This window comes from Gossypium raimondii, chromosome 10 (assembly GCF_025698545.1).
Source record: "Gossypium raimondii isolate GPD5lz chromosome 10, ASM2569854v1, whole genome shotgun sequence".
Lineage (NCBI taxonomy): Eukaryota > Viridiplantae > Streptophyta > Magnoliopsida > Malvales > Malvaceae > Gossypium > Gossypium raimondii.
In genome coordinates, this window is record NC_068574.1 from 37,322,876 (window position 1) to 37,348,539 (window position 25,664).

Below are 25,664 nucleotides of genomic sequence, written 5' to 3' on the forward strand. Positions count from 1 at the left end.
TACTTTTAATTCTTTCAATTTTGTAGGGGCCATCATGTATGGTGTTATTGAAATTAGAGTCGTTCTAGGCACAAGTTCGATCATAAATTCTACTTCGCGAGTTGGTGGCAAACTAGACAGTTCTTTAAGAAAAACATTAGCATATTGTTTGACTATCGACACTTGTTCAATTTCTAATTCAGCCACTTTCGAATCAAGGACGTAGGCTAAATAAGCTTCACATCCCTTTATAATCAATTTTTGAGCTGACAGTGCTGAAACTACATTTGTAGTAAAATTGTAACCCCTGACTTTCAGTGGACATGATTTATAGATCTGATTAACTAAAACACAAAAATCCAACAATAATATAATAGTAAGTTGATTTAGGATCAATCAATGCATATACATTAATATCAAAGAGAGAAAAAGTACCAACAATAATATATGGGGAAATAACTTCCTCACAAGCTCTGATTACATATGCTCTAGCTGGTGTTCTTACTTCAGATCGTTCATTCATATCACTATTCTTCCCTCGACTAGAAATAGTATTTCTACCATTTCCAGATCATCTACCTCTCTGTGAGGTTGCTTCAGGCTTGTTTAATTGATTGCCAAAACCATTTTTCCTTTTTGGACAATCATGAAGGAAATGAACAGTAGATTCACAATGGAAACAAGCTCCCGAATTTGATTGACACTTACCAAAATGCCTTTTGTAAAAATCCTCACAAATAGGAACGGTTCTTTAAACATTTGTTACACTTCCATCACTAGCCATTGCAGAATTAACAGACTTGAAATTGCTTTGCCTCGATTTATCTCTGTCAGTAAACTCTAAAGGGGTAGTCGATCGACTTGTGTCATTTGTAAATTTCTTTGTTGGAGACATTTGAGAAAACTTAAACGACCCTCTTTTGTTAAAATCTCAAAATTTCAAATTTGATTGTCGTTTACTCTTGCAAATTTCCTCAATTTTCTAGGCTCGTTCAGAAAGTTCTACGAATTCCTATAACTTTAATGCTGCCAGAGACATACAAATATCATCATTCAACCCATCTTCAAATCTAGTACACATTTCTTCTTCAGTTGACACTATATTATAGGCATATTTACTTAGCTGTACAAATTCTCATTCATACATAGCTATAGACCTATTCCCCTATTTTAATTCAAGAAATTCTTTCTTTTTCTTGTTAATAAACAACTGACTAACATATTTTTTCTTGAATTCAGCCTGAAAGAATTCTCAATTAATGCGATCATTTGATGTCATCGTGCTCAAAGTGTCCCACCATAAGTACATTTCATCTTTTAACAATGACACAACACATCTCAAACAATCTTTAGGAGTGCACATCAATTTCATGAAGACTCTCTTCGTATTTATTAACTAGTACTCGGCTTTTGCAGGATCATCATCAACCCTGCCTCTAAATTCTTCCGCTCTACATTTCCAGATTTTATCGATGGATACTCGAATACCTCTCACAGGGACAGGATTTTGAGGACCCAGAGGTGCCGGAGGAGACACAGTAAGGGGTAGAGGTGGCGGAGTTGTAGGATTTGTTTGCTTAAATTCATTAAACCACTGGTCCATCATCCCGAGAAACACATTTCTCATTTTATCACCAAAGGACTAGGGAATCAATGTAGTATTACTTGCTTCAGGATTCGAAGCTCTAACATTACTTTCAGCTTCGTTAACTATAGCCTGATTTGACTCAGCAGACATCTTGAATCAATAAGAAAATACAATATTAGAACGGATCAAAAGCATCACACTATCACAAGGTATATGTGGCATGTATATACTAAACTCTACTCTGCTACGTTAGTCCTAGAATCAACTAAACCATAGCTCTGATACCACTAAATATAACACTCTTAACCCGTCTCCGTCACTGAATTAGGGTTTTAGAGTATTACCAAGCAAATTCAAGCAATTTATATCAAAATATTTCATTAATGTCATTCAATATTAATTAACGAAAATTCATTATTAACTTATCATATTATGCAATTCAAGCTTTAAATCAGGCCTTCAAGGCCCTAAAAAATTAGAAATAATTAGGGATTAATTTGAATCAAATTAGAGATTTCAAGAAAAATTGCAAAAAATGTGGAAATAAGGGTCACACAGTCGTGTGACATAGTCTAGGCCGTGTAACAATCGAACAAAGGACACATGGCTGTGTCCCAGCCCGTGTCCTCACCCGTGTAACTCACTGAGTATGGTCACATGACCGTGTCGCAGACCGTGTAACTCTCTGACTTGCCACACATGGTCGTCTGCAAGGCTGTTGCACCAAATTTAACACAAAAATCATACCATTTTAAGACCAAACCATACTTATACCACTGCAACAATTATTGACACATTCAATAGATCTAAGCACTACTCCAACACACCTAAACATACCAAATCAATCAACCTATTTCCTCCAACCAATTTTCCATTTAAAGGCACCACATTTATACTAAACATTTAGTCTAAAAAATGATCAAAAGACCTCCTTAATAAAATATTAAGCAAATAAGCATTGCACTATGATTTAAAACGATTTCATTTAACAAACTAAACATCAAAGTGTTCATCTATTCATTATATATGTATACTTGTTTCATCAATACAAAACATACCCGAGCAAAACACACATCTCATTCATGAACTACATCTATCAACATTTCAAAACCACATTTTACCTATATATACATTTCCACACTTTTACATTTATTACAACTTAATTCCTAAAGATACAATTTCCATAATAATAGAATTTTACAATTTCTCCAAGCTAAACGAATTTCATTCTAGGTTAGGACAGTCCAAACTTATTCACTAATTCCACAATTTTCATGAAATTTTAAGTATTTAATAAATTTTCTCCATTTACTAAAACTATCAAAACCAATTAATAAACTAATCAAAGTCAAAACTAACACTTCAATTTCATCATTTAACATTCAAAATAACAAGAATTCATCAATGACAACATCTCAAATCTTTAACAATTTCTAAAATAAAGGTTTGGGTTGGCTAGACCTAGTTGCAATAATCTCAAAAATATAAAAATTAAAAGAAATAAACATAATTCGAGCTTACATACAATAGAACTTGGACCGAATTTTCCAAGCTTTAATGGTGTTTCTTCTTTTCCAATTTCGGTGAAGAACAAAACCATTCATGAAAATTAAAAGTTATTTTGTTTTAATTTCTTTAGTTGATTTAATTAATTAATTAATTAATTACATAATTTCCTTTAAATAACCACACAATTTAACATCAAAAAGCCTATTACCATCCATCTAATAACATTATGGACTAATTACCTACTAAGTCCCCATTCAATTTATAATTATTCTATCAAATCAATTTAATTAATCAATTACTAAGGTTTGTACCTTTAACAAATTAATATTTTTACTTAATTAACTATCTCAACGTTAAAATTTCTTCACCAAAATTTAATACAACCCTAATGCCTCTGTAAATATTCTATAAATAATCTTTATAAGTCGATACGATGGAAATTGTGGTCACGAAACCACTGAAAAATAGGTTATTACAGTGTCATCTTTCTCAACCCATCTCCATCGATTCTTCAAGAGGCTCTACAGGGGAGAAAATTTTTTTAGGGTTTCAACATTTAATCCTTCAATTGGTAAGCAATTTCAAGTCCTTTTCTTGTAATTTTTATATTTTTAAGGCCCTGGGAGCTTAATTTAGCTAGCTCGTGTACAAATTTGTGAAACTGTTAAAGTTTCTAAAAATAGCCATTGTTGAATGCTTGATGAAATTGGTGTTAATTTGTTAGAGTTTTAAGCTTTGATTTGAAAAAGGACTAGTTTGTAAAGTTTAATTTCTATTCTTTGAACATAGGGACTAAAGTGCATAAACTTCGAAATTGATGTTATATTTTTGTAATTATAAATAGTAGAGGTTCAAAGAAGGATGTAATTGAGATCAGTTTCGAAATCGAGGCTTAATTTGAAAGATATGGCAATTTGGGTTTTAGGAACTAAATTAAATAGAATGCAAAACTGTAGAAAACTTTCTAAAAATGAAATTGAATTGTCATGTGCCCATAAAAGGATGTTATAAGGTGTTTGGAATTGATATATTGAAATGCATTATCATATAGATTGGGAATTGAATCAACCAGAGGATAATTGAGGAAATGGCAAATTTTTGGATCAGTCCTCGACATCTTGTTTGTTGTTGTTTTTGCAGGTAAGTTCATGTGGTATGGTTATATGTAATTGTAGTATATCCTTGAATTATGAATTTGTGTTTAAGTGAATGTAATTTAAATTGTTTACGGTTTGGTAAAAGAATGTGAGATATAGACTAAATTGTAAAGAAATGGTTATATGTGCTAAATGTGCGTGAGTGAATGTAATAAATGATAGGATACAATTGGCATGCCAATAGGGTTAATTGCACACTAGTGCGAGATATATGTGATGGTACGAAGTTATTACTGATTATATTGAAATCTAGCTTTTGTTGCGGATTACCAAGTTATATGTCTCTACGGAGACCCTGGTGTGGTGGAGGGATGTATCGTCATACGATTATATGTTGCCTACGAGCTTTGTACTTTGGTGCCCTAGTGTGGAGTAGTTACTTCTGTGACAAGCAACTTGGTGTGCTGTAGTTACCCGTGTATCCGTATTTGGCAACCTCGTATGCTATAGTTACCTGTGTATCCGTATTTGTTTGTTATAGTTCATTGGGCTAACTGATTAATGAAAATGAAAAATGAAAATAGAATGAAATGAGTTCGATTTTCAAATGTTTATATGTTGATTTGATTATGCAAATGGTATTAAATTGAAATAACAACATGTGAAATGTTGAATTGTTGTACGACTTGATTATATGATGAACTCACCTTGATGTTGTGAATCGTTATGTCAGGCAAATTGTGTCAAATTAATTAGTTTGATTAGTTTAATTGTAATGGAGGTAAGTTTATTGTTTTAATATCTATGAACTTACTAAACATTCGAATGCTTACCTAGTTATTTTCCATTTTTTGTAGATTGTAGGTTTGTAGAATATGTCAATCAGATCATCTCGAAGCTCACACTATCTTGCTATTGACTAGGTAGACTTTTGCTCATTTTGAGCTCGATTATGAGGCATGTACATAGGTGTTAATGTAAGTGCTAACCTTGGTTTGATAATTTAGTTTAAGCTTGGTAAATGTTTGAGTTGTGAAATATTAATGTTCAAATAAATATATGAATGTTTTGGTAACTTGTATGATATTGTAACCTCCCAAACCCGGCTCAAAAGTTATTGTTGAATTTTGAAGGCTACATTGGCCACCGAAATAACCTAGTAAAAACAATTAGATTCAAAACATATATTTAAAACTATTTTCTTATCTTTTTGAAAATAATATATTCACTTAGTAAAACAATCAAATATAGAAATTCAATTTTGAAAACATTTGTTTGTTTAAAATAAAAATGTGTTTGAGATATTCTCGTAGTTTGTTAAAAACTTGTTTTTATTTTTTATATGAAATATATATTTGTCTTTTATAATAATTTAATAAATATATAAAATTTATATCAATTAATCATAAACAAGTATATATAAATAATAAATAAAAATATAATTAATGAAAAATTTATTATGTATTACTAAACTTATTCTTTAAGATAACTACAAATTTAATATATGTTTTATTATTTAATATAAAATATAATTATATTTATTTTACATGTACAAAATACTTTATTATTTAATATGAAATGCAATTAATGTCCTTAATTATCATTTTATACTCTGAAGTTATTATACTTATGTTTGAATATAAATACGATTCTATTCTAAGTTTGGTTATGGGTCTGCGTTCTTTGCACACTATTGTCTGCTTTCTCTCTAAAGCACGATTAGGGTTTTAATTAATTTTGTTCTTTTTTTACAGCGACGACTGTTTTCTAAGGTTTCTTGTCAATTTTCTTGGTTCGAATATTAATCTGTTTCAGTTCTAACACGCTAGTGGGACAAAACAGATCTGAGGGGTTTTCTTAGTGATGGAGAACGCGTTGTTGACATTGCTCCTTAATGATCAAGAAGATAAGATTGAAGAAGCACAAAGGAGAGATCCGATTGACAGAGAAGAACCTAATTTCTATTTGGTTGGGTGCTTTTTACTGTAAGTGTTATTCACGTTCCTGCCATGTGGAGTACGTTAGCTAATCTTTGACATCCCGTCAAAGGTATTCAAATATTGGGTTTAGGGTAAAAGCGTTTCTTGTTTCATTTCTTTCATCTAATGGATTTAGAGCGAGTGATTATTGGATCACCTTGGACATTGAATAAACACCTATTATTATTTCATCGATTAGGTATTGAAGAGGATCCCCTAAAAGTTCCTTTGATTTATGCCTGGTTTTGGGTCCAAGTGCATGATATCCCTCCAAGGTTTTTCTCCGAAGTCTTAGCCAGACAGCTTGGTAACTTTATTGGACGTTTTGTTGAATATGATGGTGAGAGTATTGCTAGGGGCCTAAGGAGTTATATGAGAACTAAGGTTTGTATAGATGTACATCTCCCCTTGAAAAGGAAGAAAATATTTTTGTTTTCACCCAAAAATATAGGCTATGTGCACTTTAAATATGAACGTTTGACTTTGTTCTACTTCTTTTGTGGCAAGCTGGGCCATAGCGATTCTTTCTATGAGGAGAGGATGTCTCCAGGTTTTGAAGTTGCTGAGATAGGTTGGTATCTGTCTATTAGGGCACAATCAAAACATGCCCTGGCGATGGGTAGTATATGGTTAATAGATGATAGGAAATGATCAAATTAGGGAAGCAGGTCATAAAATTTATGGATGGGGCGCACAATGTGGGAATTTGTGAATCGATAAGGAAACTACAAGAGTTTTGATTCCATGCTGGGTTTGAATTTAATAGGGGACCCATCTTTGCATTTGAGGAGACATCAACCCTAGGGCGATTCGAATGCTTCGCCATGTGCTGAAACTACATAATCCCCAAATTGTCTTCTTTATAGAGACAAAAATCAATAAAGTTAGAACGAAGAATGTTAGACGTTTGTGTGGCTTTCTTAATGGTATTGAGGTAGTAGCAGAAGGATCAAGAGGAGGGCTTTGCTTGGCATGGAAGGGGAATGTCACTATTAGTTTAAAAAGTTTCTCTATCAGTCATGTTGATGTAGAGGTCGAGGAAGATGATGGAGTGTGTAGGTGGAGATTTATTTGTTTTCATGGCTTTCCATATGCTCATAGTAAGGAGGAGTTATGGGATTTACTTAAGCTTTTGGGTTAGGAATAAGGAATTCCTTGGTTAGTCTGCGGGGATTTTAATGAGGTAACGTACACGTGTGAAAAGAAGGAAGGTCTTCCTAGATATGAGCGACGCATGGAGGATTTTAGGAACCTACTAGAAGAATGTCAACTATTGGATTTAGGTTATTCGGAGGCATGGCACACATGGGAGAGGGGAAATTTACCGAAACAAACATGTGAGAAAGGCTAGATACAGGAGTGACTAGTGTTGAGTGGATAAACATGTTTCCCAATGCTTTTATTAAATATCTTTCTCATTCGTTATCTGACCATTGCCCAATAGTCATTCACACTGATCAAGTTACAAATGCCCGTACAAAGATGAGTTTTCGATTTGAAGCATGGTGGATCTTAGAGAATTCTTTTAAAGATATTGTCCACTCGTATTGGGATGGTTCATAAGGTCCTCTTTTGGAAAAGTTAGTAGGTTTGCAAACTAGCCTTGCTCAGTAGTCGAGGGGTATAGCTCGTAAATGCAAGGGGATAAAAGAGAAACTCATGTGATAGTTGGAGGCTCTGTTAGAAAAAGATGTTAACGACAAAAATTTTGCACACATCATTGATACCAGAATCCATCTTAGCTTAGAAATTGATAAAGAAAACATTTCTGGGAGCAACGCGCTTGTGCAAACTAGCTAAAAGCAGGGGACAAGAACACAACATTTTTCATAAGTATGCTTTCAGGCACAAATCGGGCAATCAAATCAAGTCCCTACAAAGAGGAGATGGAAAGGAAATGACGGAGGTCGACGAGATGGACTGTATTATGCATGATTATTTTCAACATCTATTCACTTCTAATGATGTTGGAGATATGTCTTGAATTTTGGGGGGATTGTGCCAGTCATCTCTCAAGAGACAAATATGTAGTTAATAGCTCCTTTCGTGGTTGACGAAGTAAGAGAGGCGTTAAAGGGGATGGGGCCTATGAAGGCTCCAGGAGATAATGAGTTTCCAACAATTTGTTTTCCAAAGATTCTGGCACATTGTTGGATGAGATGTTGCTGAGTTTTGCTTAAAAATCCTTAATGAAGGTATGGACCCTACTTCGGTAAATTTGACTAATATTGTCCTTTCACCAAAATTCTCTCATCCCATGAATTTGGTAAATTTTAGACCCATTAGTTTATGCAGTGTTATTTACAAAATAGTTGCAAAAGTTCTAGTCAATCGCATGAAAGATGTAATGGATAGTTGTATTGATAAATCTCAAAGTGCATTTGTGCCCGGTAGATTAATATCTGATAATGTATTACTTGCCTATGAAATTCTACATACAAGGTATGATGATTCAGTTGGGATTTGATAATCATTGGGTGAAGCTTATAATGAGATGTATCTCAACTGTATCGTATTCAATTTTTGTAAATGGTCAAGTAAGGGAACGTCTTCGTCCTAGTAGAGGTCTCCGAAAAGGTGACCTTTTGAGCCCGTTTCTTTTTCTACTATGTAGTGAAGGATTATATTCACTAATGAGAATTGCTGTTCGGGACGGCTAGTTAAAAGGTGCATGAGCCAGGAAGAATGGACCTTCGATTTCGCATTTGCTTTTTGTCGATGATTCCATTTTGTTTGGTGAAGCATCGGCTCAAGGGGCAAACGTACTAAAAACTATTTTGCGAGAGTATGAGCAGTGCTTAGGTCAGTACATAAATTTCAACAAGTCTACTATTTTTTTCAGCACCAATACTTCTACGTATGATAGGCAATTGGTTTCTGGGCTTTTAAGTGTACAACATTTTGATGATCTGGAGAGGTATCTTAGTCTCCCTAACATGGTGGGGAGACACAAGAAAGAGTCATTTCAGATTTTAATAGACAAATTTAGAAAGCGTATTGAAAGATGGAATATTCGTTATTTATCCCAAAGGGCACGTGAAGTGTTAATTAAATCAGTATTCCAGGCAATTCTTACTTATTCTATGGCGTGTTTCTTACTCCAAAAAGCCCTATGTAATGAGATGGAAGGAATCATGGCTAAATTCTACTGGCAAAAAGGACCAGGGAAACATGAGATTCATTGGTGTTCTTGAGAGCATCTTAGTGAGCCGAAGGAATTGGGAGGGTTGGGTTTTCGCAGCCTAGTTAAATTTAATGTCACTTTACTCACAAAACAAGGTTGGCATTTGATTAATCATCTCGATTCGTTATTAGCTCGTGTTTTAAATGCAAAATATTATCTAACTTCTAGTTTTCTCAATGCAAATTTGGGCAATTTACCTTCGTTTACCTGGAAAAGTGTGTGGTCAGCGAGGGGTCTGCTGGTGAGTGGGAATTGTTGGAGAATTGGATCCGGCATTAATATTTACATAATGGAGGATGCATAGTTGCCAGGTTCACCATCCTATCATATCTATGAAAATATTAATTTAAGGGGTTTGAATGTGGTGGCAGATTATATTGATAATGACAACATGATATGGAAAGTAGACTTGATCAGAAGTACCTTCCCGATGAGGTTACGAAATAAATCTAGCAAATTCATTTGCTGAAAGAGAGAAAAGATGATGTTCTGTTTGGCGATGGGACCCATCTGGGGAGTTCACAGTCAAAACCGACTATAAACTTTTACATAAAGGTACATTTCGGCCTAATTATACAAATTATGCTCCTAAAGACCTCTATACAAAACTATGGAAATCACAGATTCCTACAAAAGTAAAAATTCACATGTGGAAGGCAACATGGAACTTCCTACCCACTATGGTTAATTTGCAGCATAGGCGAGTATGGGGGACGGTCTCTATCCTCGATGTGGTAGTTGTAACACCCTTAACCCTTATCCGTCGCTGGAATAGAGTTATGGAGTATTACCAGAAAATCGTAACTTAAAACACTCAATTTCAAGCATTTTATAAAACACATCATAGCTCAATCAAACATAAGAATATTGTCCCTTTTTAAAGCCATCGAGGCCTTAGAATCACTTTAGGAACGGTTCGGGACTAATTCGAAAACATTTAAAATTTCATGGAAAAAGATAGAAATTTTATACTGTAGGGGTCACACGGCCGTGTGACTCACACGGCTGAGACACATGCCCTTGTCTCAGGTCATGTGGACATTCGAAGTAGGGACACACGGCCATATCCCAGCTCGTGTTCGTGCCCGTGTAACTCTCTGACTTGGGTCACACAACCAAGCCGCACACCCATGTACCAAGCCGTGTAACTATCGAAATGCAACCTTTAAAACCTACAGGGGACACACGGCCGTGTGTCACACACGGCTGAGACGCACGCCTGTGTCTTAGGCCGTGTGGACAAGAAATAAGTCAAATTCACACCATTTCTTTCACCCATTCAAAGCATGCACTTACAAGCCATTTGCACTTTTAACCAAAGCATCAAAACATACCAAAACATGCATATTAAGACCAATTCAAATGACCAAATTCCATTCAACCAATATACCATATAGGCACCTCAAATGCAAACATACAATTTATCAAAACATAGACATGTACTTAACACATTTCAATCAACACATTTCATTCATCAAAACTTAATTCATTTTCCATTTCAAAACTCATCATAGATTGACCACATTTATACCATTACAAATAGTTCATATCTACCTCAAAGCATAACTCCACTTAAACTCATATAAACATACAAATTATGGTCATTCCAAACATACCTAAGCATGTGCATATTTAAGCATACCAAATTAGAATCACGTCATGTCAAAATAACCTTACCATTTGGACCATTTCTCAAATGTATCAAAACCATCTAAATAACACAAATCTATCAATTTCTAAATGGTACTAACAACTAACATATAAACAAACCATATTTCAATCATGCACATCTGTTCAAAACCTTTCTAAAGCATATCATAACTTGGCCATGTTGAGGTCAATTCATCATCTATCACTTTGGTCATTCAAACATGCATTATCACATTGTCAAAACAACACACACCAACAAGGCATCAAAAGTAACAAGGTTACATCAACCAAATTGACATATACATGCCAAACTTATCAAATAACATAAACCACAAGTCCATCTATACATGTCAATATAACCTTGATTAAAATATCAAAATCTACTGACATAATCTCTGGATAGTGTGATAGATCTCTGAAGAGTTTCCAACCCGATCGAGCTTCCGATAATCTGTAAAGTAAAGGACAATAAATACGTAAGCAATGAATGCTTAGTAAACTTGTGTAAACTTTAAACATAACATTTCATTTCAATAATTAACTTTATAGGTTAAATATAAACCTATACCCATGCTTCAAGATTTAACAGCTATATAACATCAACTCACAAATGAGTAAGTCTATTAACATCATATGTATTTTTCATTCCTAACATAATAGGATTTTATAAGACATTTTACACCGTAATTAACCTTTTCGTAATACTATGAACTTCTTCCTTTACTTACTTACCATTTTAACTTCTTGTTTTCCATTTCATTTACTTAGCATTAACTTAGATAACCTCATCAATTCACTAATTATTATATTCGTTCATAAATTAGGTAAATTAAGCCATAGCATACGTAAGTTTCTCATATAAGTACATCATTCGACTCATCAATCCCTTTTTCATCATATTACAATTCAACTATAAACTTACCATTTCATTACTTTTCCTCACCCGTTTCATATGCATAACACACAAGACATGAGCATAACATCAACCATGACTACAAGCTAGTGCATTTAAACATAGCTCTTTTGGAATCAACTACATGATAAACAATTTCATAAGAAATTACATACTTTAATCATTACCACCCTTTCATTAACATAAACATATTTCCATTTGAACACTTACCATTTCAATGCATAACTTTATAAATAAACATAATACAATCCAACCAATAGCTTGGCACAAGCCTAAGCATCATTAACAACACGTGTGAGAGCATCGATTCATAATCACTTGAAATAACATAAGGTAAGTCATATTTATGAACAACATCATTTGAAATCATCAATTTCATTAACATAAACATACTTTCATTGAAATTTACCTTTTCATTCATTTTCATAGATTCATGACATAAGTCATTTGAATACTTACCGTTCCTTCCCTTTTCATGCCCGTTGAACCACTTAGAATAATATCAGATACGTGGAAAAGCTCATACAAAGTGTGCTAAACATATGGTCGAAACTATTCCTTTTCCTTTTCATTTACATAGATGCTCACTCGAGCCATAAATGGGTCTGATCACACAAGTTGTCGGTAAGAACGTAGCTACACGGTATTGCTTACACAAGCTGTCGAGTATCCGCAACAAATGCAGAACTCAGCCACTGATAGGACATTTTGAACCAGCACCCGAAAACATGGTAACTCTAATGACATGTCATTTCTATCCTAAACATTCCTAAGGTTCAAACGGGGCTCGATAGTCGTCAAAACGTCGTTGGATTTTCCATCGTTTCTTTATAAGATAAAATGCATAATAACCATAACATATATTTATTGATTCATTTACATTAGAAAAACACATTAAACATTCAATTTAATCAACATTTAAGTAATTATAGTTCATACGAACTTAATTGGCTAAATTGCAGAAATGACAAAGTATAGGGGCTTTTTGGTAATTTTTCCATTCTCCTCGACTTTCCACTCGATCTTGATCTAAATTAATAATTTCATTCAATTTATTAACTTAGATAGTAAAAAAATTTATTTTATGCAATTTAGTCATTTTTGAAATTTTTACAAAATTGCCCCTAACATTTTACTTTTATTCAATTTAGTCATTGAGCCTAAAACATGCAAATTGACCATTTTTACCCAAATTTAAGCTTATTCGAATGTTCATAGCTTCCAATACAACCCATATTTATAAAAAGTTCACATCAAATCCTTGTACTTTTATTATTTTAACAATTTAGTCCCTAATCGATAAATTCATCAAAAATCACCTAACAAAATACTTTTAAATAAAAATAATATCTCAAATTCATCTTTTAACATAAAAAATCACTAGATTCATCAATGGAAACATTCAATATCTTTAAAAATTTCAAAATCGAAGGTACAGGCTAGCTGAACCTAGTTGCAACGATATCAAAAACATAAAATTTACGAGAAAGGGTTCAAAACGGACTTACATGCATCATCCAAAGCAAATGGGGAAGAAAACATTATGTTTTCTATTTGCATGGCACATTCGGTGATGAAAAGCAAATGGGGAAGAAAACATTATGTTTTCTTTATTTTTAACCTTTAACTTTATTTTAATAATAAAACAACATATAAATTATTATAATTAAAAGAAATTAAAGCATCCAACCGTCCCACTATATCAAGGGTGACTAATTTACTCAATAAGGCCATCCAATTATAATTCCTTAATCAATTAACACCTTTAAACTAATAGCGATTGACCTTTTCAACTATTACGATTTAGTTTTTTTGCTTAATTAATTATCAAAACATCAAAATTTCTTAACAAAACTTTAATACCACCTTAATAACCTTTTTTTAAATATTTATAAAAATATTTACGGCTTGGTTTATAGAAACGAGGTCCCAATAGCTCATTTTCTAAAACTACTTGACTTTAGGGTCTTACCATTTGAACATAATTAATCATTCATATCACATATATTACCATAACAAAAACCTTTCTAAAACTATATTTGACTTGTAAATATTAAATAATAATATTTACGAACTTACTCGTCAAATTTGTGGCCCTGAAACCACTGTTTCTGACAACATTAAAAAACGGGCTATTACAGTAGTAGTCCCGAAACCCTACATCATGTGTTTAGAGATTGTCAAGTTTCAGAAGCTATATGGAATAACTTAAACTTACAATCGGTACTGTCGTTACCTGAAATGCTTGATGTAGAATGATTCAATTGGGTTTTTTCCCAGTGCACCGAAGAACAATGTAAGGTATTCGTCTGTGGAGTATGGAGGATTTGGACAAATAGGAACAAAACAAAGCATGAAAGAGTCTGTTGTACGAGTAAACAGATTGCAAATTGGATCCAAATATATATTTATGAAATAAATGGTCTAGAACAGAGGGATGTTACAAGATCTACGAGCGAGGAGGCCTGGGTACCTTTAACCGCCTAGTCAGTCAAAGTAAAATTTGACGTCGCTTTCCATCAAGACTTGAACAGATTTGCTTTGGGACTAGTCATTCGTGACACCCAAGGGGTGGTTCTGGTCACAAAATAGAAAATTCATGTAGCTTCTCCGTTCGCGGCGGAAGGCCTTGTCTATCTATTAGCAGCACAGTTAAACATTCAATTGGGTCTCCAGCACGTGGTCATAGAAGGAGATGCGAAATCCATCATAAACAAAAGCAAAAGGAGAGTTAGAGAAAGATTGGAGGTTTGGGCTATCATCGACGATATATATCAGACAAAGACATCATTTCAACAACTAAAGTTTGCTTATGTGCCTAGATCCGTAAACATTTTCACTCATAACCTCGCAACAAAATGTCTAAGAACAGGGAAAGAAAGTTACCTGGACTTAGGAATGAAAAACGACACCGGAGCAGGATCTTTGCTGCTCAGACCAAGAGAACCAGATTGATAGTAGAAAGGGGAACGTTTGGGTAGAAGGAAAGACAAAGAAATGCAAAAGATTAGTTTTTTGGGAACATTTGCCTTTTAGGAATCTGGCATCGACACAAGCTTCTAGGGTTTATTTTTGGAGAGTAGGTGCCAGCTAAGTCTAGGCTGACTTTTAATTTGTTTTGTTTTTCAATTTTGTTTTGTTTATTATTTTGGTTCCTATTTTTAATTCTACTTGTTTCTTCACTCTCGTAGCCCATTTTCAATGGGTTAGCTTATACTTTGATTTATTTTATTATAAAGTGTATCCCGGTTCATTTCAAAAATAAAAATACAATTCTATAGATAATTTTATATCATTGTTTCAATATCAATCGAATAACTAAAATAGCCACCTTTTAACCTCATCCAAGTGAATCCATCCAAAGGAAATTTTAAATCGGTTTCAACGAAAAGATTTAGATTCTGTTTGATTAGCAAGTATAAAAGTGTTGGAAATAATGATATCGGTTAATGAGATTTATTTTATTTTATTTATAAATTTTGAGGTTAGTTAGAGAAACCCAAACTACGAAACGACCTCAGATATTTCTTCCCCGCCAGCCATGGATAATATATAACATAACATGTTTCAGCAGTTAAGCCTTCCAGTCAGAGACCCCATGAAACTACTTTGAAATCCTTAGCCTTCTTCAAAATTTTAATCCAAATACCCTTTGTTAAATTACCTAATCCCTTTTTGTTTCTTCATCTAATCAATGGCTCTATTTCATCCAACAACAACAACGAAAACAACCTTCTTGGATTCATTTCAAACCTCTCTCTCCAGGTTCCATGGCCTCCCTCTCCCTTTTTTCAGGTACAGTTCTTTTCATTTTCCTTTCAAAACCCTAAATTTTTGTGCTAATAACCATACAGTAACTTCAAACTCACAAATTCACTGAAACCCAGAAAGCAAAACCAAAGCTTTTCCCAACTTTTCAAGTAATTGGTTAGATAATTGGAACAAAACCCACAAAAAATGGGCCTAAACCGCCGAAAACAGTGTTCTATTATAGGAAAGATGGAAATTTATGGAGCTTGTCTTATTCAAAGAGTGATAACAATGGGAGCGGCAACAGCAATACAATGGAGAAAATAGTGGAGAAATAGAAGAAATTTGGGTACATTGGAGAGGAAAATTAGCAGAAAGAAGAACAACCAAGGAATGTGATTGAAAGAGGGTCTATAGAAGATATATTTTATGTGGAAGAAAGAATGTTACCAAATACTAGAGGTGGGTTTTCAAATGAGTCACCTTTGGGGATGGAAACTGAATTTGGAAGTGATGGGGAAATAATGTTTCTGTGGGAAAAGAGGAAGGAAGAACATGAAGAAGGGAAGTGGACAGTGTAATACCCGATTTTACCAGGGTCAAATAGTACAACGACCCAAACTACAGCAGGCCTATATGGCTCAAACCCGAAATAAAATAGAGGTCCAAAATTAACAAACCCCAGTGGCCCGAAATAGTTTCAGAAACTCCTAGGGTTTCTAGGGCAAACACTCGCGCCGTAGTCAAGCCCCGTACGAGCCACGTTCGTACCTGCACAACAAGAAAGGAAACAAGGTAGTATATGGCAAGAAAATCAAAGATTGCGAATCAAACATATATGAACAGATTCACTTTTCTTGTTATTTTTTTCATTACGGCTATAAAATGCCATTGAAATATTGTAAAAAGGCATTGAGAAATTAATAAAAAACTGAGTATTACACAGTACAAAAGGAACAGAGAGTCGAACAATCGAACCAAAAGGTTTATTTTTTTATTTTCGCTTCGCTTTAGTTTATTACACTATTATTATTATTATTTTGTCATTATTTGTATATAAAATAAAATAAATAGGAAAAGAGAGTAGAAACGACCTTCATTCAAGTCCGAATCACCGTGAACAGCCGAGGAAAGACGGCCGAAAATTGAAAGGTTTCTTGGGCTTTTGAGGCATTTCTGCTAATCTTTTGAAAGTTTTGAACCCAAATTTGGGTTTAGAGGGGTCGAAAAGGCCGAGTTGGGGATCTCCCCTTTTCCGGCCACCGCAGACGGTGGCGCCAACGTCGGAGATCGGCAGCAGGCACGGTGGTCGATGATCGGCTGATGCCCGGGCCCCTGGCCGGACGAACTAGAGGGGGAGAGTTTTTTTTGAAAGTTTTTTCTGTTTTTTTTTAAATGGTGGCTTAAAATGATTTTTTTGGAAAGTTTGGGGATTATATAGGGTACCAAAATGTTACCGTTTTGGAGAGGCCCCAGACGCCCAAAATGGCGTCATTTTGGGGAGGCCAACCCGAAATCGACCCGACCTGACCTAGGATCTGCGTGTTTTTATGCGGAGGGGTAAATTGCGCTCTTAGCCCTTCCGCCTTTTAATGTTCTTTCAATTGAGTTTTATTTTATTTTTTAAATTTGCCCCGTTACTTCATTTTTTATTTCAATTTGGTCTAGTTTGAACGGCGCCGTTTTAGAGGAGTCAGTTACGTACGAGGAAGGATTAACACCCTCTACGTTATCTGCGTGTTCAATATGGTCCTTTAGTCTCCATTTATTTACGGATTTGCCCCAGATTTCTATTTCCAATTCAAATTAGTTCTTTTTGTTATTTTTTAGAGAATTAATTAATTTCAATAATATAATTATAATTATAATTTATTTTTTAATAACTTATATATGTAATCATTATTTTCATAATCTATATATTTATTTTATAACTTATATATGTACATATATATACTTATATTTTAATACATATTTTATAATCTATATATATATATTTATATATTTTTCTTTATTTTCGTAAATGCATTATATATTTTATTAATTTCATAACCCATATTTGTATATATAAATCCATATGTATGTTTTTTATTCTTCATAATTTCAATGTATATATTATACACACCTTATATTCTTTATTTTTATTTCTTTCACTCGTTTATTTATTTGTGTTTTCATTTATATTTTTAAGAATATTTTTTTATTTTACTCATTTATTTGATATTTTGCATGTCATCGATTATTTTTCTTATTTATATTAATTTCGTTTATTTATTGTTCATATTATTTTTATACCATTGTTGTATTTATTATTGTTATTTGTAAAAGCGACATTTATGCATACATCTAATGAAACATTATATCAATTTTTTACTCGAATTCATAAAAAATAGAAAACTTCGAAAATAAAGGCAATACTCGTATTTAGAATCTTCGAAAAGATTGAGCCCTAACGTATTCGGTTCCAATTTTCTTCGTTGAATCTAATTATCGAGAATGCTCTTTAATCAAACAAAATAAAAAGCTTGTTGTCGGGAATTCAATATGTTGTGTCCTAATGCATTGGATGTGACGCGTTGATTTCTCGAGATAAAGATTTTTTCCTAAAAATTAATGAAGGAAATATTCAATGTTTAGGATTTTGAGAAATTGTGCCCTAATGTATTGGGCTGCAATTTCATCATAAATCTTAAACAATTGGATATTCTTTTAGATTTTATCACACAAGTCTTTTGGACAAATTCATTTTTGAAGAAATAAAATATCGTGCCCTAACGCATTGAGTGTGACATTTTTTCCTCCGAAATAAGAGAGTCTTCATGAATAACTTAATTTAACTAAGGATCGTATTTTTCAACTCTCGACATTAAGACACTAATTAATCAACTTGGTACCAATTTTTGGGCGTTACGAGGGTGCTAATCCTTCCTCGTACGTAACTGACTCCCGAACCCATTTTTTTTCTAAAACTCGTAGACCAAAGTTGTTTTTAGGTGATCCAATCACACCTCAATAAAAGATTGGTGGCGACTCTAATTTTCATCGACAACTAATTTTTTTGTTTTTAAAGAAAAAAATGGTTTCGACAGACAGCAAGAGGAGATAACAAGGCTTCATTGGCTGAATTAACTCTGCCTGAGTCTGAACTTAGAAGGTGAAGGAACTTGACATTTCGGACAAAGAGTAAAATGAGAATTAAGGGTGCTGGTGTTACTCAAGAAGTGGTTGATACAATTCATGAGAAGTGGAAGACTATAGAGATTGTGAGGTTAAAGGTTGAGGGGTCACCTGCTCTTAATATGAAAATGATGCATGAAATACTGGAGGTTTGCTTCTAATCCACTTTCATTATTTCTGTTGTACTTTTTTTTAAAAGTTGTAGGAAATATGAGATTAAGTATATATTTTGAGTCTTCACCAACAATTGAATCTTAATGGACCTCTTTGAGAATATGTATGTACATCTTTGAATGCTATGTTTACTCCATGCTTATTCTGGTTGGGGAAACATATGATCTCATGTTGATTGTTGTGTAAAAATAAAGTATAAATAATAGTGAAATTTTAGGTGACAATAGCATGTAAGAATGTTATCATTCATCTTTCTGAATTAATATAAGAAGTTAGTTTTCTATTGTTTTCTAATTTGGCTTTTTTGTCTTCTCATTTGTACAGAGAAAAATTGGAGGATTGGTAATTTGGAGGTCCGGGACGTCCATTTCTTTATATAGAGGTGTGAGTTATGAGGTTTCTTCAGTGCACCTGAACAAACAAATATATAAGAGAAATGAGATGTCTACATATTCATCACCCCTAGTGTCTGATAAAACTGAGGATCCATCCGACTTGGTGCCTCATAAAGATGTGGCTCCACCTCAAACTAACTTCGAAACTGCTACTGAGGAGCATAAAAATACAGAGCCATTGCCAGAAATAAAGTATGAGGATGAAGTAGACAAGCTGTTAGAGGGCCTAGGTCCCAGGTATGCAGATTGGCCAGGATGTGACCCGTTACCAGTTGATGCTGATTTGCTTCTTGGAATAGTTCCTGGGTATCAGCCTCCATTTAGAGTACTTCCTCATGGAGTAAGATCTTGTCTTGGGGTAAAGGAAGCAACGTCTTTGAGGAGACTTGCCAGAGTTCTTCCTCCACATTTTGCTCTAGGTATGCTACATTTATTGGGTCACTGCGTGTGATCTAAATATAGGTCTTTTGAATGTCTAATGAAGTATACATCTCCAGGTAGAAGTAGGCAACTCCAAGGTCTGGCGGTGGCCATGACTAAATTGTGGGAAAAAAAGTTCTATTGCTAAGATTGCACTTAAACGAGGAGTGCAACTGACTACTAGGGAGAGAATGGCTGAAGATCTCAAGGTAATTAAACTACATTTGCTCAAGCATTTCCCTATCCTATTTCTTTGTGGTTTGTCTACGTCCCCTGAGCTTTGAACTTTTTAGGGAAATCATCTTTGCTTTTTGTATATTTATTGAATTATGTGCTTAATCATGCCCAAAATAATGATACATGAGTTTATTTTGTTTTCTTTTCAAGCACGCAGCATGTGTTGAAGCCATTCTGCCTAATGGGAATATGTTAGGGGACCTTGTCTAGCTATCCTGTGAACTTGCCTTCTGTTGTTAGGAGTCTGGTTTTTGAAGTCCTTCCATCGGAGCCATGAGGAATAAAATCAGTTTTAAATATGAAATAAGCATGACAATTCAATTTGTACTTTACAACTTTATCGAACTTCCTAATTTCTCTGTTTTGGCTATCATTATTTGATATAAGAATATATAAGTGATACACTTGCCTAAGGCTGAATAAGTAATACAGTATTTGTTTAAATATTTTAAGAAGAAAACAAATCCTGGTATTAATCCATGGTGATATGGACATTTACTGGCATTTATATCCGTTTTCATAAATATGTTTTGTTCAACTATTTGGATTCTGATAATACCAGATTGAACAGTTGATAATGCACTTCTTTTGATTGGCTTCAGAAATTGACAAGGGGCATTCTTCTCTCTAAAAACAAAGACTTCTTGGTCTTCTCCAGGGGAAAGAACTTTTTGTCTGCAGATGTTGCTGAAGCATTATTGGAAAGGGAAAGATTTGCCAAGTCCCTGCAAGATGTGGAGGAGCAGGCACGGTTAAGAGCGTCAGCTTTGTTTGCACAAAGCACTGAAGTAGCTTAGCAATCAGGAGCTTCAGGTACTCTTGGAGAAACTTTGGATGTAGATGCTAGATGGGGAAAGAGGTTGGATGATCATCATAAGGAAAAAGTGTTGAAGGAAGCAGAAATCTTGAGGCATGCGAACCTAGTCAGGAAACCTGAAAAGAACCTGGCTTTTGTAAGTTCCTTGAATGTTCAGTAACTATGTTTTGGTACATTTTTTCTTAGATTTATACTCTTGAGTACTACCATTACTTGTAAATTTTATATTTAAATGGTAAATAGGTTTGAATGAAGAATATTTGCCTTTTAGGCTGAGCGAAAGCTATTGAAAGCTGAACGAGCTTTGTCTAAGGTTGAGGACTATTTAAAACCAGCTGACCGACAGGCAAATCTGGAAAGTATAACTGATGAGGAAAGGTTTATGTTTCGCAAGCTCAGGTTAAGGATGAAAACTTTCTTACTTCTTGGTATCTCTCATTCAGCTATATTTATCACTGATTCATAGTCTTCCTGTTTAGAATTTAAGATTCTTATGTGAATTGAATTTCTTGCTTCAGGTAGACATGGAGTTTTCGATGGTACTATAGAGAACATGCACTTGCACTGGAAATACAGGGAATTGGTTAAGATCATCATGAAGGCTAAAAAGTTTGATCAGGTAAAAAAGGTTGCGATAGCACTCGAAGCTGAAAGTGGTGGAGTTTTGGTTTCACTTGATAAAATCTCCAAAGGATATGCCATAATTGTTTACCAAGGAAAGGATTATGAGCGACCTTCTACAATAAGGCCAAAGAATCTTTTAACGAAGAGGAGGGCTTTGGCACGTTCAATTGAGCTTCAAAGAAGCGAGGTAGCATGTTCCTTACGCTTTTGATATTCCACCTTTAACCTAAACTCCTTAGTTTACCTTCTAAATTTGCAGACACCTGTAAAGGGACTCATTTTTGTACTTTTTCTATCAACAGGCTCTTGTAAAGCATATTTCAGCTCTGCAGGCTAAAGTGGAGAAAATAAGATCTGAAATAGTATGTTTTCTTCTGTAGCATATTAGCTTTTTCTCTTCTTTGGTTCAGTAGTGTGGCCATGAATATATATGCATTAACCTTGCATGCGCTTTGATAGGAACAAATGCACGGTATGGATGCCCGAGGAGATGAGAAATTCTACGACAGATTAGATTCTTCATATCCTAGTGATGATGATGATGACACCGAGGTCTTTAATTATTTTTCCTCTCTCTGCCTTGTTCTGCTACTGTATATCGATGTAAGATAGTCGATCTAATGATTGTTTTTCTTACAAAAAAGATATTCTGTGGTCTATAGGAGGAAGGAGATGAGGCATATCTTGGAACATATGACGGTGAAAATGATGGAGAAGAAAATGATTTTCATTTAGAAACAAATTTCCCTTTCCATAACCAACACCTGGAGTCATGAATGGAATCCGCTGTTCCCTAAGAGACAAACCGGTGAAGCAGAGAAAACAGGTGACAGGTTAAAACTAGTCGGAAGTAGTCAAAGAGCAACAATCAAGAATACTGGAATTCCAAGGCAATAATATGTACGAATCTTTCTGCATATCATATAGAAAGAATATTTAAGATTAGGAAAGTTATCTCCCACAGCCATTGTTAATTAGAACTAAGTATTTATATAGCTGATAAAGCTTTCATCAATATGTCAAGGCTCCAAACTAGTAGTATATTGTTGATTGATAACCACAACTATTAAGGTTTCGGGACTGGTGCGGGTATGAGATGAACTTGTTTTTTCTATTCATTCTGTTGATAGTTTTTAGACTTGGTCTAACATTAGACGTGATGCATTATGCAACACCAGAAAATATAATACGGTATTATACGAAAATGACATGAAGATTACGAATGTATATACTAATTTTTTACTGTATTTAAAAATTCTGAATATATTACATAAGTAGAAGTTACAGGAGACAATAATTTAAAATCTTAACCTTAAATAAGGTTCAAAAGTTAAGTTATAATGACGGAGAAAATATTTGCAATGTGAAAAATTATGCAAAAAAGTTTAAATGGATTTTTAGGAGCAGTGTGTATCGTTACGTTATTACGGCCAATTAGTTAAACATATTAATGTTATTTTAAATGTTTGACTCATTTAAATTTATGTGTTTAGTGCAAAGGTATGATCTTAACATATTAATTTTTTTTTGATAATCTTATTATAAGTTTTGATCATATTTGTTTTTTTTTTTGCACAATATCTAAAATTATCCATAACCCCTCCCAAACCCATAAATATGAAAATAATATGCTTCAGCACAGTCAGACTCATGTTCTCCTACATTAAAAACAATACCCATGTTGATCGAGTTAAGACTCAATCGGCTGATCCAACATATTAATTAAGTTCTTAACACGAACGTCTCTTTAATACATGGTAAAACATTAGAACATCGAATTCTTACTTACTCTTGTGGCAGTTACTACATGCCTACATGTATCCGCAAAACCAATTTTTAGGTGGATAACAGTGTACCAAACAAACTATTTACTGCTATACGCTGAAATTTTGGATCTGCCAGATCTAGGGTATTAAAAAGACACGCCTATAGGACACATTTTTAGGAGAGAGAATAAAAACGCGTCCTACAAGGCGCGTTCTCCTATGAACAGTAACTTTTCCAATAGCTAAAAGGATTCCAACATCTAAAAATTTCCCTAAATAAACCCCTCCAAACTTCATTATTTTCAACCAAATACTCATTACACATTCCTCCATCCTAAATTCTCAATCCTCAATTTTCAATTTCAATTTCCAGTTTCCAGTTTCCAATTTTCAATTCTCAATCTTCAATCCTCAATTTGCAATCCTCAATCCTCAAATTTTTTTAATTCTTTTTTTGAATTTTATTTTATTTGTTATAATTTTTAAACGACAAATTAGCTTATTCGTTTGGGTGACAAACATATCTCCGACGTTCAATTACAAATGGTAAGAAAAAAATATTAAATTATTTAATTTTAAATAGCTAATTATTGTACTATTTAGATTATTAAATTTTTATGTTTATATATTGGAGCGACGGAAATGTGTAAGTGTACACAATCACAACAAGTAATAAAATGACAAGTAAATGTCAAGTTATCGTACCCACAGGGACGGTAAAAGAAAAATATTAATGAAATGTAAATTTAAGCAGTTTGGTCATGAAAACAATATTTGATTTGAAAAGGTGTTATGAAAACCAAAAAAATTAACTAAGAAAAATAAAAAGTAAAATTATTCCAATGCGCGATTTCTAAAAGATGGGTTTAAATCAAGATGAAATAAATGTGTTAGATCAATTAAATTCTTTAACTTAAATTACTAAACTCATGTTCATGCGTTACGAATAATTTCACGGTAACTTGGTATTTTGCTAACTAATACATAGACAAACTTACTAAACCAATTAATCTCTTGAACATATTACAATTCAAACAATTAATCAATTTTCATAAGTAAGTATAAGATTAAGTGAAGCAACAACATAGTCCTATATTGAAATAATTTAATCACAATAATCTTGCAAGTTATGCAAAGCTAATGTACCGTTTAATACCATCGCTAATTTAACCTTGATTACCTTAGAAGATTAAACATGCATCAATTATGTGTCAATTAATTACAATTTCAATACGATTAACGATTAATAATTAATTCAATTGTTACCTTACAATTATAATGCAAGTATAACGTAGGCATGATTTTATTTAATTGAACAAATTACCAAGGCCTAATAACAACACAAACACGATTATAATAGTTTAAGTGGACAGAATGCAATCAATCTAACACGAATTAAATTTAAGTAATTTTAATTAAATCAAGAATAACAACACAAAAAATATCCATGTTCATAATCACAACATAAACAAGAAAATTAACAAGAAGGAAACTAGAAAGCAAATCCAATATTTCTCCGAAGCCAGACTAGTGCGCTCCTCTCCTTCTCTGCTTGTTCTGTTAATCCGAGGCCTTTACGAATACTTGAATGCTGCTACTCCAAGGTGAATGAAAGCTATTTTTCAAGAGGAAAATCGACAATGGAATGAAATAAGAAAAATGGGAAAACAAATAAGGGAAATGAAGAGAGAAAGTGAGTGAAAAAGAGAGATTTGTGGAAATGAATGATGTGTGAAATGAGAAATAGAATAGGGGTATTTATAGGTGGGAATGACTGCTAAAAATAGCAAATAAATTTCAGCCACTCTTCTTCCCTTGGCAGCCATGCATGGTGTAAGTTTGAATGATTCAAACTTTGCTATATTTAGCTTTAGGCAAAAAGTGAAAGGCACAAAAAGTGTAGGGTTTGAATAGTATTTAGGATAAGCTCAAAGGTTGTTTTGCAAGTATGAAAATAAGCTAAAATAAACTGATTGGATAAACTATTGGGACGGTTTTGGGCTACCCAATTGCTTGGTGGTTCGGTCCTCTATACTTGGCACACTGGGCCACTTTCTTCTTCATACTTTATATTAATTTTTAACCCAATTAATGTTGGATAAAAATTAAATATAAAGTGTGTATAATAATCATTATTGGACTGTCCTTGGCTGGAAAATAATTTAGCCATGCTCTTGATTCACTTGATGCAAAAATTACCCCAACGGTTCAAGCCTTTCGAGGTGTCTACCGAGCCAATTTTCAGCTTTTGTGCAGAACTATTGAAAATAAACTAAATTTGTGAACATTTTATTATAAAAATAGTAATAATTCAATATGTTAAAAATTTGAGTGCAAATTAATTATTTTATAAGTAAAGTATGAATTTCAACAAAAAAATACTACGAAACTGCACAAATTAGAGCTCA

General features: G+C 33.6%; 1 protein-coding gene across 1 annotated transcript; it reads left to right on the forward strand.

Moving 5' to 3' along the window:
* Positions 1 to 15,578: 15,578 nt before the first annotated feature.
* LOC105778446 (CRM-domain containing factor CFM3A, chloroplastic/mitochondrial) lies at positions 15,579 to 22,578 on the forward strand. The gene is given in 12 exon segments (XM_012602158.2): positions 15,579 to 15,856; positions 15,858 to 16,224; positions 18,736 to 18,972; positions 19,322 to 19,811; positions 19,890 to 19,942; positions 19,944 to 20,021; positions 20,652 to 21,002; positions 21,138 to 21,294; positions 21,385 to 21,677; positions 21,793 to 21,852; positions 21,950 to 22,042; positions 22,153 to 22,578. Coding segments are annotated over 12 exon segments (2,577 nt in total). The 5' UTR covers positions 15,579 to 15,593; the 3' UTR covers positions 22,288 to 22,578.
* Positions 22,579 to 25,664: the final 3,086 nt, after the last annotated feature.